At 49.1% G+C, this 12,050-nt stretch overlaps 2 protein-coding genes across 2 annotated transcripts; one reads left to right on the top strand and one right to left on the bottom strand.

Moving 5' to 3' along the window:
• Positions 1 to 1,758: 1,758 nt before the first annotated feature.
• Positions 1,759 to 7,640, top strand: F4807DRAFT_186670 (phospholipase D). Its single transcript, XM_047993637.1, has 2 exons — positions 1,759 to 7,534; positions 7,602 to 7,640. Exons 1-2 carry the CDS (start codon positions 2,091 to 2,093, stop codon positions 7,606 to 7,608), a joined length of 5,451 nt encoding a protein of 1,816 aa, XP_047851903.1. The 5' UTR covers positions 1,759 to 2,090; the 3' UTR covers positions 7,609 to 7,640.
• A 564-nt stretch (positions 7,641 to 8,204) lies between these two features.
• Positions 8,205 to 12,049, bottom strand: F4807DRAFT_435583 (uncharacterized protein). Its single transcript, XM_047998903.1, has 2 exons — positions 11,133 to 12,049; positions 8,205 to 10,740 (listed from the first exon to the last, which is right to left on the bottom strand). The coding sequence occupies exons 1-2, from the start codon at positions 11,322 to 11,324 to the stop codon at positions 8,785 to 8,787; spliced, it is 2,148 nt and encodes a 715-aa protein (XP_047851902.1). The 5' UTR covers positions 11,325 to 12,049; the 3' UTR covers positions 8,205 to 8,784.
• Between the last annotated feature and the right edge of the window lies 1 nt (position 12,050).

The raw sequence follows: 12,050 nt of genomic DNA, 5'->3' as shown, positions 1-12,050 counted from the left end.
AGTAAGAGGGGGGCAGATATGGTTCGAAAACATTGGTCCTCAAGGAGGGAATATTTCCGTCGTTAAAACTTGTAATGAAGTAGATGATAGTTGTATAATAGATGCTATATCTAAACACCGTATAATTTATCGTGGCGGCTTACTTGCATGAAACCACTTGAGGCTTAAGGACTAGTGAAATAATGGATATTAGTAACTGTATAACGTAAAGATATGTCACATATTAAATATACGATATTACCACGATATTTTGCAACTGGACACTTGATTACCACTCGTAAATTATAATATATTATCATGCCTTTTTACAAGATGTCTCATTGTTTAGGATCCCGAAACTACTTGTGTTTAATATACAACCTCTAGGTATCAAGATAGTTAGTACCTGTCGGAAGCCTCCTCCGTGAGAGCTGATAGTCACCGTATACCGCACCCCCAGGAAGGGATTAGTTAGAGCCCTTCGCGCAACAACGTCGTTCTTCCCTGGCCTCTTGGTTCCGCCTCGTGACAGTACCTCACAATATCAACTTTCACAAGCTTGTCTAACGATAAGTTGAAGTTCAAGCTAAATGTGTGTGACATGGAACATTACTGCATAGTCTTTGAAGAAGGGTCTTATTGTTGGCAATGATACTCTCCCACGAGGAGATGTTTCGCTCCGCATGCTATCGTCAAAAGCGATACTCAAAAACTGTCAAACGACGTGATACCGTGTTTCAACCTTCTTGACGTTTTTCAACGTTCCTTCTAAACCAACCACCTAAATATTTTCGACACATTGCTTTGCGAAGCTCTCTGCATTATGAAGTCTGACTACTGCTTGAACTTGTGCCTGGAATGAGCCAAGATATTTCCGCTTCATCATCGTCATGGTTATGTTGTGAAGAGAAAGAAGATCATTGAGACGTGGTTCATTGATTACTGCCATGGATACGACAGTCGCACATTAAATCTAGAACCGTCGACACCGTCACCCTATGATTCTAAGTAAAAACAAACGCGACGGCATTTCCTCAACCACCAATCCCAACGTGTATACTACTATGCTGCCGGGCTGTAAGGCCAATAACGTATCTTCTAAGCTAAAGCTGCCAATGGTTCTTTGGGGTGGTCGCCTTGGGAAGAAACATCCTTCCAACGAGGAGTGACACCGTAGGACCACGATGGGAACAATACCTTTTTCTAATAACTAAAGGAGTCATATGAGGCACCAAAAACTATGTAACACCAATGTACATGTTGCTCGTCTCGGTGGCACACAGATTCTGGATTCACCATTCGCAGGCATCAATGATGTTACCGGTGTACATCCATATTGTGCTTGCTTGGCTGACATAAAGCGACTGTACAGGACCAACAAGGAGGGCCCAATGGGAGAGTGCAAAGGTTCGTGACCTGTTGGATCAAGTATTGGGAAGTGACTTGTAATGGCAGTACTAGTGGGGTATTTGTCATCATATGTAAATGTAAAATGTGAAGTTCTTGCAAGCGAGATAAAAAAAAATAATAGTAAGAGGTAGGTAGTAATTAACAGGATAGAAAGGGCAGAGAGGGTTAAATTTCCTAAATTTACACGGCAGTCAGACCCATGGGTTCGTTTGTAATGACGTCTCACTTCTAAATTGCGTACGTTGCACCTAGGCTCTATTAACATTTGAACTAAACCAAGATAGCGTCTATCGATAATGCACGTGGGTACCTAGGTAGGCCCTTGTTCACCGGGAACTAGTCTAATTGGTCCCTCAACAACGTTAGCTCTTTACTTCCTCAGCAGATCTTCTAGGGAACCGCGACTGACTTTAATTATTGCAATTATTAACCAGTATCCGACTCCCTTTTATCTTACGACGTTCAAACTCTTCAACCTTACATACATACAATTGAGACTCTAAAACACTTACCTACCTTGTCTTCCTTGGTGCGTCTTACCTGGAGAGAATGGCAATGTTATGTAAGTGAGAGAATATCGTCGGATTGCAGGGACGTCTTGGATCTTCCGGTCGAATCGGTAGACCTAGACCGAACTTAAGCTGCAATACAAATACAAATACCACGTCCTCCAAAACCAGACTGCCGACCTAACAAGGAATATGTCTACTCTGGAACACGACGATTCGGTCTCTTCTACGACATGGAACCCTCGAACTTCCTCTCTCCCGCATACACGTCTCCATCCGCCATCCTCCCCATCTCCTGCTTCGAACGAACCCCTGCCACCTCCCGATGCTACAACGTCCCATTCTCCCTCTTCTGCAAGGTCAAACTCCGAGCAACCAACAGACTATCTGAATGGAGGACGGCCGCATGATAATGCCTCCCCCCTTAGTGCCATCTCATCTTCATTTTTGAGCCAGCCGGCAGCTTTGCGATCTCCATCTCCCCTGAGAAATTCCGAGCTCCAAGGATCGGAAGGAGATGCTACTGCACAAGAAGAACCGACCTCTCCTGGGCGCCGTAGTGTGCAATTTGCTCGCGCCGATGTTTTAGTCGATCCTCCTCGACAACATGTCAGACATGGTTCATGGGATGAAGGGGATCCAAGGAATAGGTCTCGTGGTGAGCGATGGATTTCGAAGCTGAGATCAACCCTGGGTAGCTCGGGTGCCATACAGCCACCCAAGTCTCCAGGCGCTTCTGAACAGACATCCCACTCAGCTAACGCCTCGCCCGTCGTAGGCAGATCCTACCGCGTCCCTGATACCCTAGATGAAGAGGAGGGGAGTGATGCCGATGTGGAGGCAAGTGCTGATGAAAGTCATGATAGAGACGCGCCCAAGAGTAAAAGGAGGAGGATGCGACGTCGCCTTAAGCAGTTAGAAATGTTCACTGCCCCGAACTCTCCCCGCCTCCCCGATGATCTGGACTCTCCGAGACCAAGCCGCTTAAACACGATGGTCAGGCGTTCGACAATGCCTGAACCTGCCGAGCATCGTGGTGGTATGTCGGAGGGAGAAGGTCGCGACCACTTGACTGGTCGAAGGCCTGCGTGGACGCGTGGCAGCTCGTGGATTGGTTCTCCACGGCCTGGGAATCCCTCGGCTGAAGATGTCGAGAATGTCCAACCTCGTACCCCTGGCCACCGGCGCCGCATCTCTGAGATGTTTGGCGCGGGTGGGACGTCCGACGGCGGTGACTGGCTGACTACACCGAGGCGGCCGTTCTTGGGTGCCGATCGGGCTGCAACGTTTGGCGTGCAGAGGTGGAAGCAGGTAAAGCATACGCTGCGAATGTTAGGGAAAAGAAGGACAGACCAATTTGACTTTTACAAATCCGCTGAGCTCATGGCGGAACTACGAGCTGTGACGCCGGCTGTTGTCATCCTTGCCAGTATGTTGCAGAGAGACGAACATGGGAACAAACGTATACCTGTTCTTCTGGAACAGCTAAATTTACGGGTTGTCGATAGCCGCCCGGAAGATAGCACGAGCGAAAGACATACGATATTTACGATCGCTTTGGAATACGGTAGTGGATTGAGCCGGATGAGGTGGACCGTCACCCGTAGCGTCAGAGAGATTTGGAATATCCATTGGAAGTACAGGTTGTCTTTGAAGAACGACATCACGCTTCAAACTACTACAAACCAGAAGAACCGTCCAAAGCAGCCTCGGTTCCCGCGAAAGGCATTCCCTTATCTGCGAACTTACCAAAACTTAGAGGAGTCCGATGAAGAAGAAAAGCCACCGGGGACCAGAGCTGACGAGACGGTTGCTGAAGGTACCGCCGGAGAAGGGACTGCTGCCGAAGGCACGGCTAGCGATAATGATAGACGCCCGAACGCCCATAGGAAGAAATCGCGCATCAACACATTTTTGCCACGACGACAATCTTCGGGCCTCGGAGATAATGGTGAAACGTCACTGGCTAGTGTCCAGAATTCTGCTGCTCTGAAGAAGAAATACATCGAGAGACAGAGGAAAACCCTAGAAAAGTATCTACAAGAGATGGTGCATTGGCTGATGTTTCGTGCTGACAGCAATCGTCTCTGTAAGTTCCTGGAACTCTCTGCTCTAGGTGTGCGACTGGCCGCCGAGGGCAGCTTTCATGGAAAGGAATGCTATTTGCATATTCAGTCAACGAAAGGCATTGACTTCAGACGAGTGCTTAGTCCGCAAAAAGTCATAGCGCGGCACAGTCGCAAGTGGTTTCTTGTCAGACAGAATTATATCGCTGTCGTCGAGTCGCCGGCAACTATGAATATATACGATGTCTACCTTGTGGACCCTTTGTTCCGTGTCGTATCCAAGAAAAATACCCTTAAAAGATTTGGTGCGAAATTGAAGGTCGAGGGAGAAAAGGGCGGCGACAATGATGATAACCATCTCACCGACGACGAGTCTCGTGGGAAACACCACACCCTGAAGCTATACTCCGCAGATCGGAAGATCAAGCTATTCTCCCGTAACCAGACTGTGCTACGCCAGTTCGAAGAGTCCGTCGTCGACATGCTGAAGCAGACCCAATGGCATGAGCACCACAGATTTGATAGCTTCGCTCCTGTACGAAAAGCAGCATTTGCCCAATGGTTAGTCGATGGGCGAGATTACATGTGGAACGTCTCTCGTGCCATAAGCATGGCGCAGGATGTCATCTACATCCACGACTGGTGGCTAAGCCCTGAGCTATATATGCGGCGACCAGCCTGCATCAGTCAGAAGTGGCGGCTGGATCGTCTGCTTCAGAGGAAGGCCAAAGAAGGTGTTAAAGTTTTCATCATCATATATCGAAATGTGGAACAAGCCATTCCGATAGACTCGGAGTACACGAAGTTCTCACTTCTTAATCTTCACGATAACATTCTGGTCTTGAGGTCGCCAAATCAATTGAAGAAGAACCAGTTTTTCTACGCACACCACGAAAAAGTCTGCATCGTCGACCACGATGTGGCCTTCCTTGGTGGCATTGACCTCTGTTTTGGCCGTTGGGATAACCCGCAACACCCAATCACGGACGATCGACCAACAGGTATGGAGCCGGATGGGGACCGTCCCCGTGATGCAGAGCACTGTCAACTTTTCCCGGGCAAGGACTACTCGAACCCGCGTGTCCTAGATTTCTTCAAGCTCAATGAGCCCTACGAGGAGATGTACGATCGGAGCAAGGTCCCGAGGATGCCTTGGCATGATATTGCCATGCAAGTTGTTGGCCAGCCAGCGCGCGATCTTACCCGTCATTTTGTGCAGCGATGGAATTACTTACGACGTGAAAGGAAGCCCACTCGGCCGACACCTTTCTTGCTTCCTCCCCCCGATGCCAATCCGGTAGATCTCGAGGCTCTCGGTCTTTCTGGGACGTGTGAAGTCCAGATCCTGCGTTCGGCAGGTGATTGGTCCCTGGGATACCCAAAAGACTTGAGAGAGCATAGTATCCAGTCGGCATACGTGAAGCTTATCGAAGAATCTGAGCATTTCGTTTACATGGAAAACCAGTTCTTCATCACGAGCACCGAGACACTGAACACAAGAGTGGTAAATCGAATCGGCGACGCTCTCGTCGAGCGTATTATTAGAGCCCATGAGAAAGACGAGGAGTGGCGGTGTTGCATTCTCATTCCTCTGATGCCTGGCTTCCAGAACACAGTGGACCAAGCTGAGGGGAGCAGCGTACGTTTAATTATGCAATTTCAGTACCGAAGCATCTGCAGGGGGCCGAATTCGATCTTTGGCCGTTTACAAGCAGTAGGTATTGAACCGGAAGATTATATCTCATTCTTCAGTTTGAGGCAGTGGGGCCGAATCGGCGCCCATAACCAGCTTGTGACGGAGCAACTATATATTCATGCTAAAACTATCATCGTCGATGATCGGGTTGTTCTGATAGGATCGGCTAATATCAACGAACGGTCAATGTTAGGCAACCGGGACTCGGAAGTCGCCGCCATCGTTCGAGATACCGATATGATGTGGTCGACGATGGCAGGTGAGACTTACCGAGTCGGTCGATTTGCTCACACTCTTCGCATGAGATTGATGAGGGAGCATCTCGGATTAGACGTAGATGAAATAACAGAAGAGGAGAGACAAGCGGAGCTCAGTGCGGAAGCACGTTTTGAAGCTGAGATGGGTCAAATGTATGGGGACGATGATGAGAGTCCGCCTGCGGAGGAATTGGCGCATGCAGGTCCGAGCGCATTTCACCGAGCGACAAGCTTTAACCATGATGTTGCCATTGAAGAACGTGATCGCCCGTCTTCTTCTTCATCCTCGTCGTCATCCTCGTCAAGTTCGAGAAACAGGTCACCAGAACGTGATCTTCGAGTACATGGGAACGAGAAACATGATAGGGATGTTGAGGGCTACGGCCCGGACCACTGGAAAGCAGCGCAAGCCAAGGGGATTGATCAGGGTAATGATTCCGCTGTCATAAATGGACACGAAGTCCTTCTCCACAGGGCTGGCCCCTCTAATCATAGGCTTGGTACCAAATCCGGCGAACCGCATCCCGACGGCTCTTCTAAAGGTTCGTCTCAACGTGATCTTGGTAAGGGCAATGAAGAGCTTCCCCCGGCCCAGCTAGACCCATCACCTAGATCCCAGCTACCACACCACGGACAACTTCCACCATTACCAGTGCTGGACGATACCGATATAGGGGGCCCCCCAATGCGCCTAGACGAGTCCGGGAAGCCTACGAATGAGCCGCTGAACCCCCTAGTCGCAGATATCGTCCCTACTCGAGTCGACAAGGACTGTATGCGCGATCCAGTTAACCCTGCATTTTGGGATGATATCTGGACAAGAGTTGCGTCGAATAACACGAAGTTGTACCGCCGAGTTTTTAGATGTATGCCCGACAGTGATGTAACCACATGGAAGGAATACAACGAATTTGAGGACTATGCGCGTCGATTCAAAGAGAGTATGGCAGGTTCTAGGAATGACGAGTCTGAAATCAGCCCTCAAATGAGCCATCTTGGTGGAGTGGCAGCAGGCATCGCAGCGCCCGCTGCGGCACAAGGAGCTCCTGAAGTTTCTGAGAAGCTTCGCGTTGACCAGCGCAATGAAGGCAATCCAAAGGTTGTGATATCTAACGGAAGCACGGGTGCCCTGAATGAAAAGGTTCCAATGTCCGAAGGCGGCCATGCGTCAGAGGACGCGAGGCCTGACCTCGGCATCGAGACAGAGAAGGTTCGTACAAAGAATTCCGTCGAACCACCATCGCCTGTACAGCCTGCCGGAGATACTCCGTTTCCGGCGTACGATGGCCAAGTCGACACGGCGCATTTGGATCCTCAGAGTGAAAAACGAGACCGGAGGGCAACTTTCTCGTCATGTGAGAAATCAGCACCAGAATCCGGAACCACGACCAATCCCTACAATCATAACTCGACGAGACGTCGCCGACGAGCCACTACTAAGGGTAGTCGACGCGGACCTGTCTTTCCGTACGAGCTTCTCGGCCGTGAGGAGGCTGATGAGTTGTGTGGTATGATCCAGGGGACCCTTGTTCAATTCCCGTACGACTGGCTTGAAGCTGAGGAGAAGGATAACCACTGGCTATACCAGGCTGACTTGCTGGCGCCCAAGGAAATCTAGTACGTTCAAACATGCGTTTCCCCTCATTGAGTTGGCGGGGAATATCCAACTAACATAAATTCACAGTGACTAAATATCCTTATCATCCCCTGCGTCTCCAAATCAAACTTTACAGGTCCCTACGTACGGAGGACAGGCTAAAGAGTAAAGGGCGGGCAGGAGTGATCATCTTTCATTTGACTATTCCATATGTATTTTATCTGCCCTACATTATATAGAGGTCTGGAGTTGTCTCGTTTAATCATTACTAGTAGGTATGCGCTTGAGCATGTTATATTCGGCACGGATGGGAAGACTGCGCTCTGGCTCATGTTCGAGATACCTAGGTTACCTAAGCACTATATATTTACGTAGCTATAGCTCTCTTTGCTCCCGAAGGTAAAAAAAAATGAAAATGGCAAAATGATTCTAATGAGCCGGATCGGGTGTTGTCTCTTATCCGTTCTCTCATTTTGGGATGGACTGGTCAAGGGGGCCTTCATGCCGGACAAGGCTTGGTAGTTACCAGCCAATTACATTATCCAGATGCTACGGCACGCGTCACGGTTGATCTAATTTTAAGCAGTCCCGTAGAGCTTTGCGTCATAGCCTTCGATATACTGCGCTGCCAACCCAAAGTTGCGGATATGCAAAGTAAAGACGAGCAACGGTCGTACGGTCGACCATACATGAAATAAAAATATTCTACTTTTACATTCTCTTCTATGTATGTATGTATGTAGGTATGTATGCTTGCATATATATTGTACCTAGGCTGCCTATCCTATTATTGATAAGTGTCCCACATCTTGTACAGTATATCAATAGTGTAGGACTACGGCCGCATGACATCTACCAATATTTGGTAACAGGCAATCCCAATATCAAGTAATATGAACAAAGGAAAGAAATAAATATCAAGAGCTAGCAAGTAGACTAGCTGTCTTGGAGGGTATCATATCCGCGTTCTCCGTCCTGTGCTTCTTTGCTGGCGACTTCCTATTATGGGGTATATTGACTAACCGGTTTCCCCGCGTTGTCTGGGTTGTTCCAACAGCAAGTTGCTCTGTATAATGCCTCTTCTGCCACGCACGAACCATGTGCGTTCCATCAAGGTCGAAAACCAGTGCTCCGCAATCCCAAATCCTGGAGCAGGCAAGTGTTGTACTGTACAATAGTTAAACAAAAAAGAAGATAGGAATGTTTATCGTAGCCCATGTATGCTCCGATCATCCTGTGACTATGTTGGGGCTGAAGGGCAACCTAACGCTTATATGCTAGTCTCGCCTTCGCCAAGACCTTCTCTCAGAGCGTCGCGATCTACACTGTCCGGCTGGATCTTGGCTGGCGGTATTCTCCGTTGCGCCGCAGCTACATATTCTGAAAAACCAGGTATTGCACCAGGCTGGTTGATACCCGGAGGGCGCCCAAGTGACTGTTGACTATTCCTCTCTTTAATAGTCTTGCTCGATGTAGTGCCTGCGTTGGAGTTTGCTCCTCCACCCCAAGGCCGCCAGCCGGCCCATCTACCAAGTTTCGACGGTCCAAGGCCTCGCATGGACGAGTCTGAAATAGAATTTAGACTCTCCACTGGTGATGACCCATAGCTCTCTCGTAGCATTACGCTGCTTCGTTTCGCGTTATCGCGGGACAGTATAGGCCGCGCTGTGACAATGCTACTGCCCGTGACGGAAGAGGTAGAACCTATTTGGCCAATGGTAAGCTGACTAGGCCGAGATTTTAGCGTGTGAATGTCAAGCCCCCCTGTTAACGATATTACTGATTCGTGTGACGCTGGTCTGCGCAATCGAACTAGCGGCATCCGATGACTGTCTGTGTCGCCAGCAAGCGACAAATCCCCATTAGCCGCATCCTGATCTTTCAAGGACGCCGTCTCGTCTGCGAAGGATTCGTCTGTCGCTGAAGTTAGGTCTGGTGGACTATCTTCGTCATCAGATTCTTCGATAATCGCGTGGCTGTGCGTGAGAGTAGGTTGTATGAAGACCGGGTTTGTTGATGGTTGAAAACCTCGAGACGATATATTCGAAAGCTGCTTCTGATGACTAGCATGCCACGTAGGTGACGTTGGGTCGAGACTAGTTGTAGGCGAGCAGGGGAAAGATTCCATTGGATGATCAAATAGGGAATTCCGACGATTTGACCGAGGTGAACTAGGAACCGAGGAGGGCGTAAAATCAGACGCAGACCAGTAATTAGATAGCAAAGAATCTCTATGCGCATGCGATCCGAACTGATGCCGTATCAGCTCGCTAGGAGGTGTACTCGGCACAAAATTTCCAGGCGGCGTGAATGTTCCAGGTGTGAGTGATTGCCGTTTCTTCCGTGACTTCTTTGCTTCTTGCTTCGATTTCGGCAAATGGTAATGATGGTGGATGTGGAGCTCTTTGGGAGTTTTAGGTGTCTTCTTCTCATCGGATTGGGGTTTTTCGGACTCGAGCTCCTCCCTCAGCGTCGAGGTAGCACTGTTCTGGTCGTCTCCCAACGGCTGGTGGTACATGAGTTGGTTCTGTAGGGCCTGGATCTCATCATTGGAATTCATCAACATCTCCCGCAGTTCGGCGATACCATATTGAAGATTAGCGTTATCCTGTAGAAGATCGCGGACGAAATGCGACACCGCGTTGCTCCCGATACCGGGGCCACGATCCATTGATTTGGCTGCGGCCGCCCCCTTTAGTCGACCGGCGGCAGTGTTCAACTCCTTCTCCATTTCACGCTGTCTCTCTATGCGCCCCATCACTTCGACATGGTATTCTCTTTCTTCCTTCGCTTCCTTCTCCATCCGTTCTAGTTGCTCCTGCAAATCATTAATACCTCGTTCAGCTCGCTTCCATCTTGATACAGCAGATCGAGCCTCTTCCCGAGACATGCTCAGGCAACTTTGCAGCTCCGCCTGCTCTTGCTCTAAAGCCGCAAGCTGACGTTCTAGCGCGGCAGCACGCGCCGTTTCTCCTTCTAGGCGCCGGACTGCCTGTTGTGAGGAGAGCAAAGTAGCTTCGAGCGATGTAATACGGCCTTCAGAATCGACGACGGTAGTGTTCAGCGTCTCAAGCTGATCCAGCAGGTTCCTATTCTCCTCGATCGTCCTCGCATTCCTAGCCTCGAGCTCCTTGTTATCGACTTCCAACTGTTCAATCCTGGCGGTAAGCTCAGTGCGATCCCGCTCAGCATCGGCCATGTAAGCTTCGTGGCGGGCGAGCAGGGCCTGCAACGCGAAAGTTAGAGAGTTAGAGACCCCCATCATGATGATGAAAAATGTTGTTATTAAGAGAATGTTGTGGAATGTAGATTGCGCAGTAATGACGGAAACGATATATTGCAACGAAAGAAAGACACATTCCCAAGATAGTATATCCAGCTGATTCACCCCAGAGCTCATAGTGGGGAAGAGCAGACAAGAATAGGAAGCTGGTGGGTTAAAAGAGAGCTAGGTGAGCTTAAGGTGGACGTGACTCCTCACTCGAGGGAGCTGTTGGCGACATTAGGTGGCTTAAGCCCGGCATGCCTAGGCACCTGGGCAGTGGCCACAGCTTCGTGATCACATTACAGAGGTGACCAACGAGATAACGGAAGAACGGAATAACAAGGAAAACGTACCTGGCCCATTCTCGCAGCCGTGTGGACATCCTTCTCGACGCTAGCGAGGACAGAGCAATTGTGTCTCAGAAAGACACACTCCACAGAACCACAACAACACTTCATAGGTCCCGGTTCGTGACATGTCGCGGAAAGATCGTCATCATCACGGCTGCCGGAAACAGCCGTAGCGGGGTGAAGAGGGTCAGCCATAACGACGGCTAACGGTCACTTCGTTGCGCATGCACAGCTGGGAGATCAGCATGCTGGAGTGCGAGGTATGGATATGGATATTTGCCGGGAAGTTTAAGGATTAGGAGAACTTCCTCTTCGTCGTTCGTATTCTGCCGTATCCTGCCAAGGGAGAACACAGTGGCAGACGTTGGTCGAAGTTTGAGTGGATCGACGTTAGCGAAATGTGCCGTTCGGCGCGTCCGTCTGGAAAGCAAAAGAAAGGATTAAGACTGTCTAATAACTGTCTCTCCAGTATGTACAATCCCGTAAAAAGGGCGTCAAGAGAAATAAAGGAAAACGAAAGGAGAGGAATTTTTTTGAACAAGAATTAGACAAGAAAATTCGGAAGTTGAATTTAGTAAGTTATCAAGGTTGATTCTCGCGTCGTCGATTGCTGTAAAGTTCGAAGTGGAGAGACGATTAGATCAGGTGGGGGCCTTGTCTAGGTATATAGCTGTACATGTAGCGTATTGTACGCAGTATGTAGTAGGTATTTCGTAGTAATGGGAAGGAGGCAGTATACTTAGGTACCTCCATAAAATGGATATATCTAAGTACCTGAAGTACCCTAGCACCCCTGTATTCTCGGTGCTAGCACCAGTTGACTCTTGGGTACCGGTTTGTCATATGATAATGGATATTGTAATTATATAAGATTAATACCTTGGTAATTCTTGTTCACCCATCGTGATGTCTAAGACACCT

Source organism: Annulohypoxylon truncatum (genome assembly GCF_022578515.1).
Source record: "Annulohypoxylon truncatum strain CBS 140777 unplaced genomic scaffold F4807scaffold_28, whole genome shotgun sequence".
Taxonomy (NCBI): Eukaryota; Fungi; Ascomycota; class Sordariomycetes; order Xylariales; family Hypoxylaceae; genus Annulohypoxylon; species Annulohypoxylon truncatum.
The sequence above is the reverse complement of the archived record's forward strand: the minus strand, read 5'-3'. Positions and strand labels throughout refer to the sequence as shown.

Coding starts and splice junctions, on each gene's coding strand:
- F4807DRAFT_435583 (XM_047998903.1), bottom strand. CDS start 11,324: ATGGCTGACCCTCTTCACCCCGCTACGGCTGTTTCCGGCAGCCGTGAT. Junction 10,741..11,132: donor CGGCTGCGAGAATGGGCCAG/GTACGTTTTCCT, acceptor TTCGCGTTGCAG/GCCCTGCTCGCCCGCCACGA.
- F4807DRAFT_186670 (XM_047993637.1), top strand. CDS start 2,091: ATGTCTACTCTGGAACACGACGATTCGGTCTCTTCTACGACATGGAAC.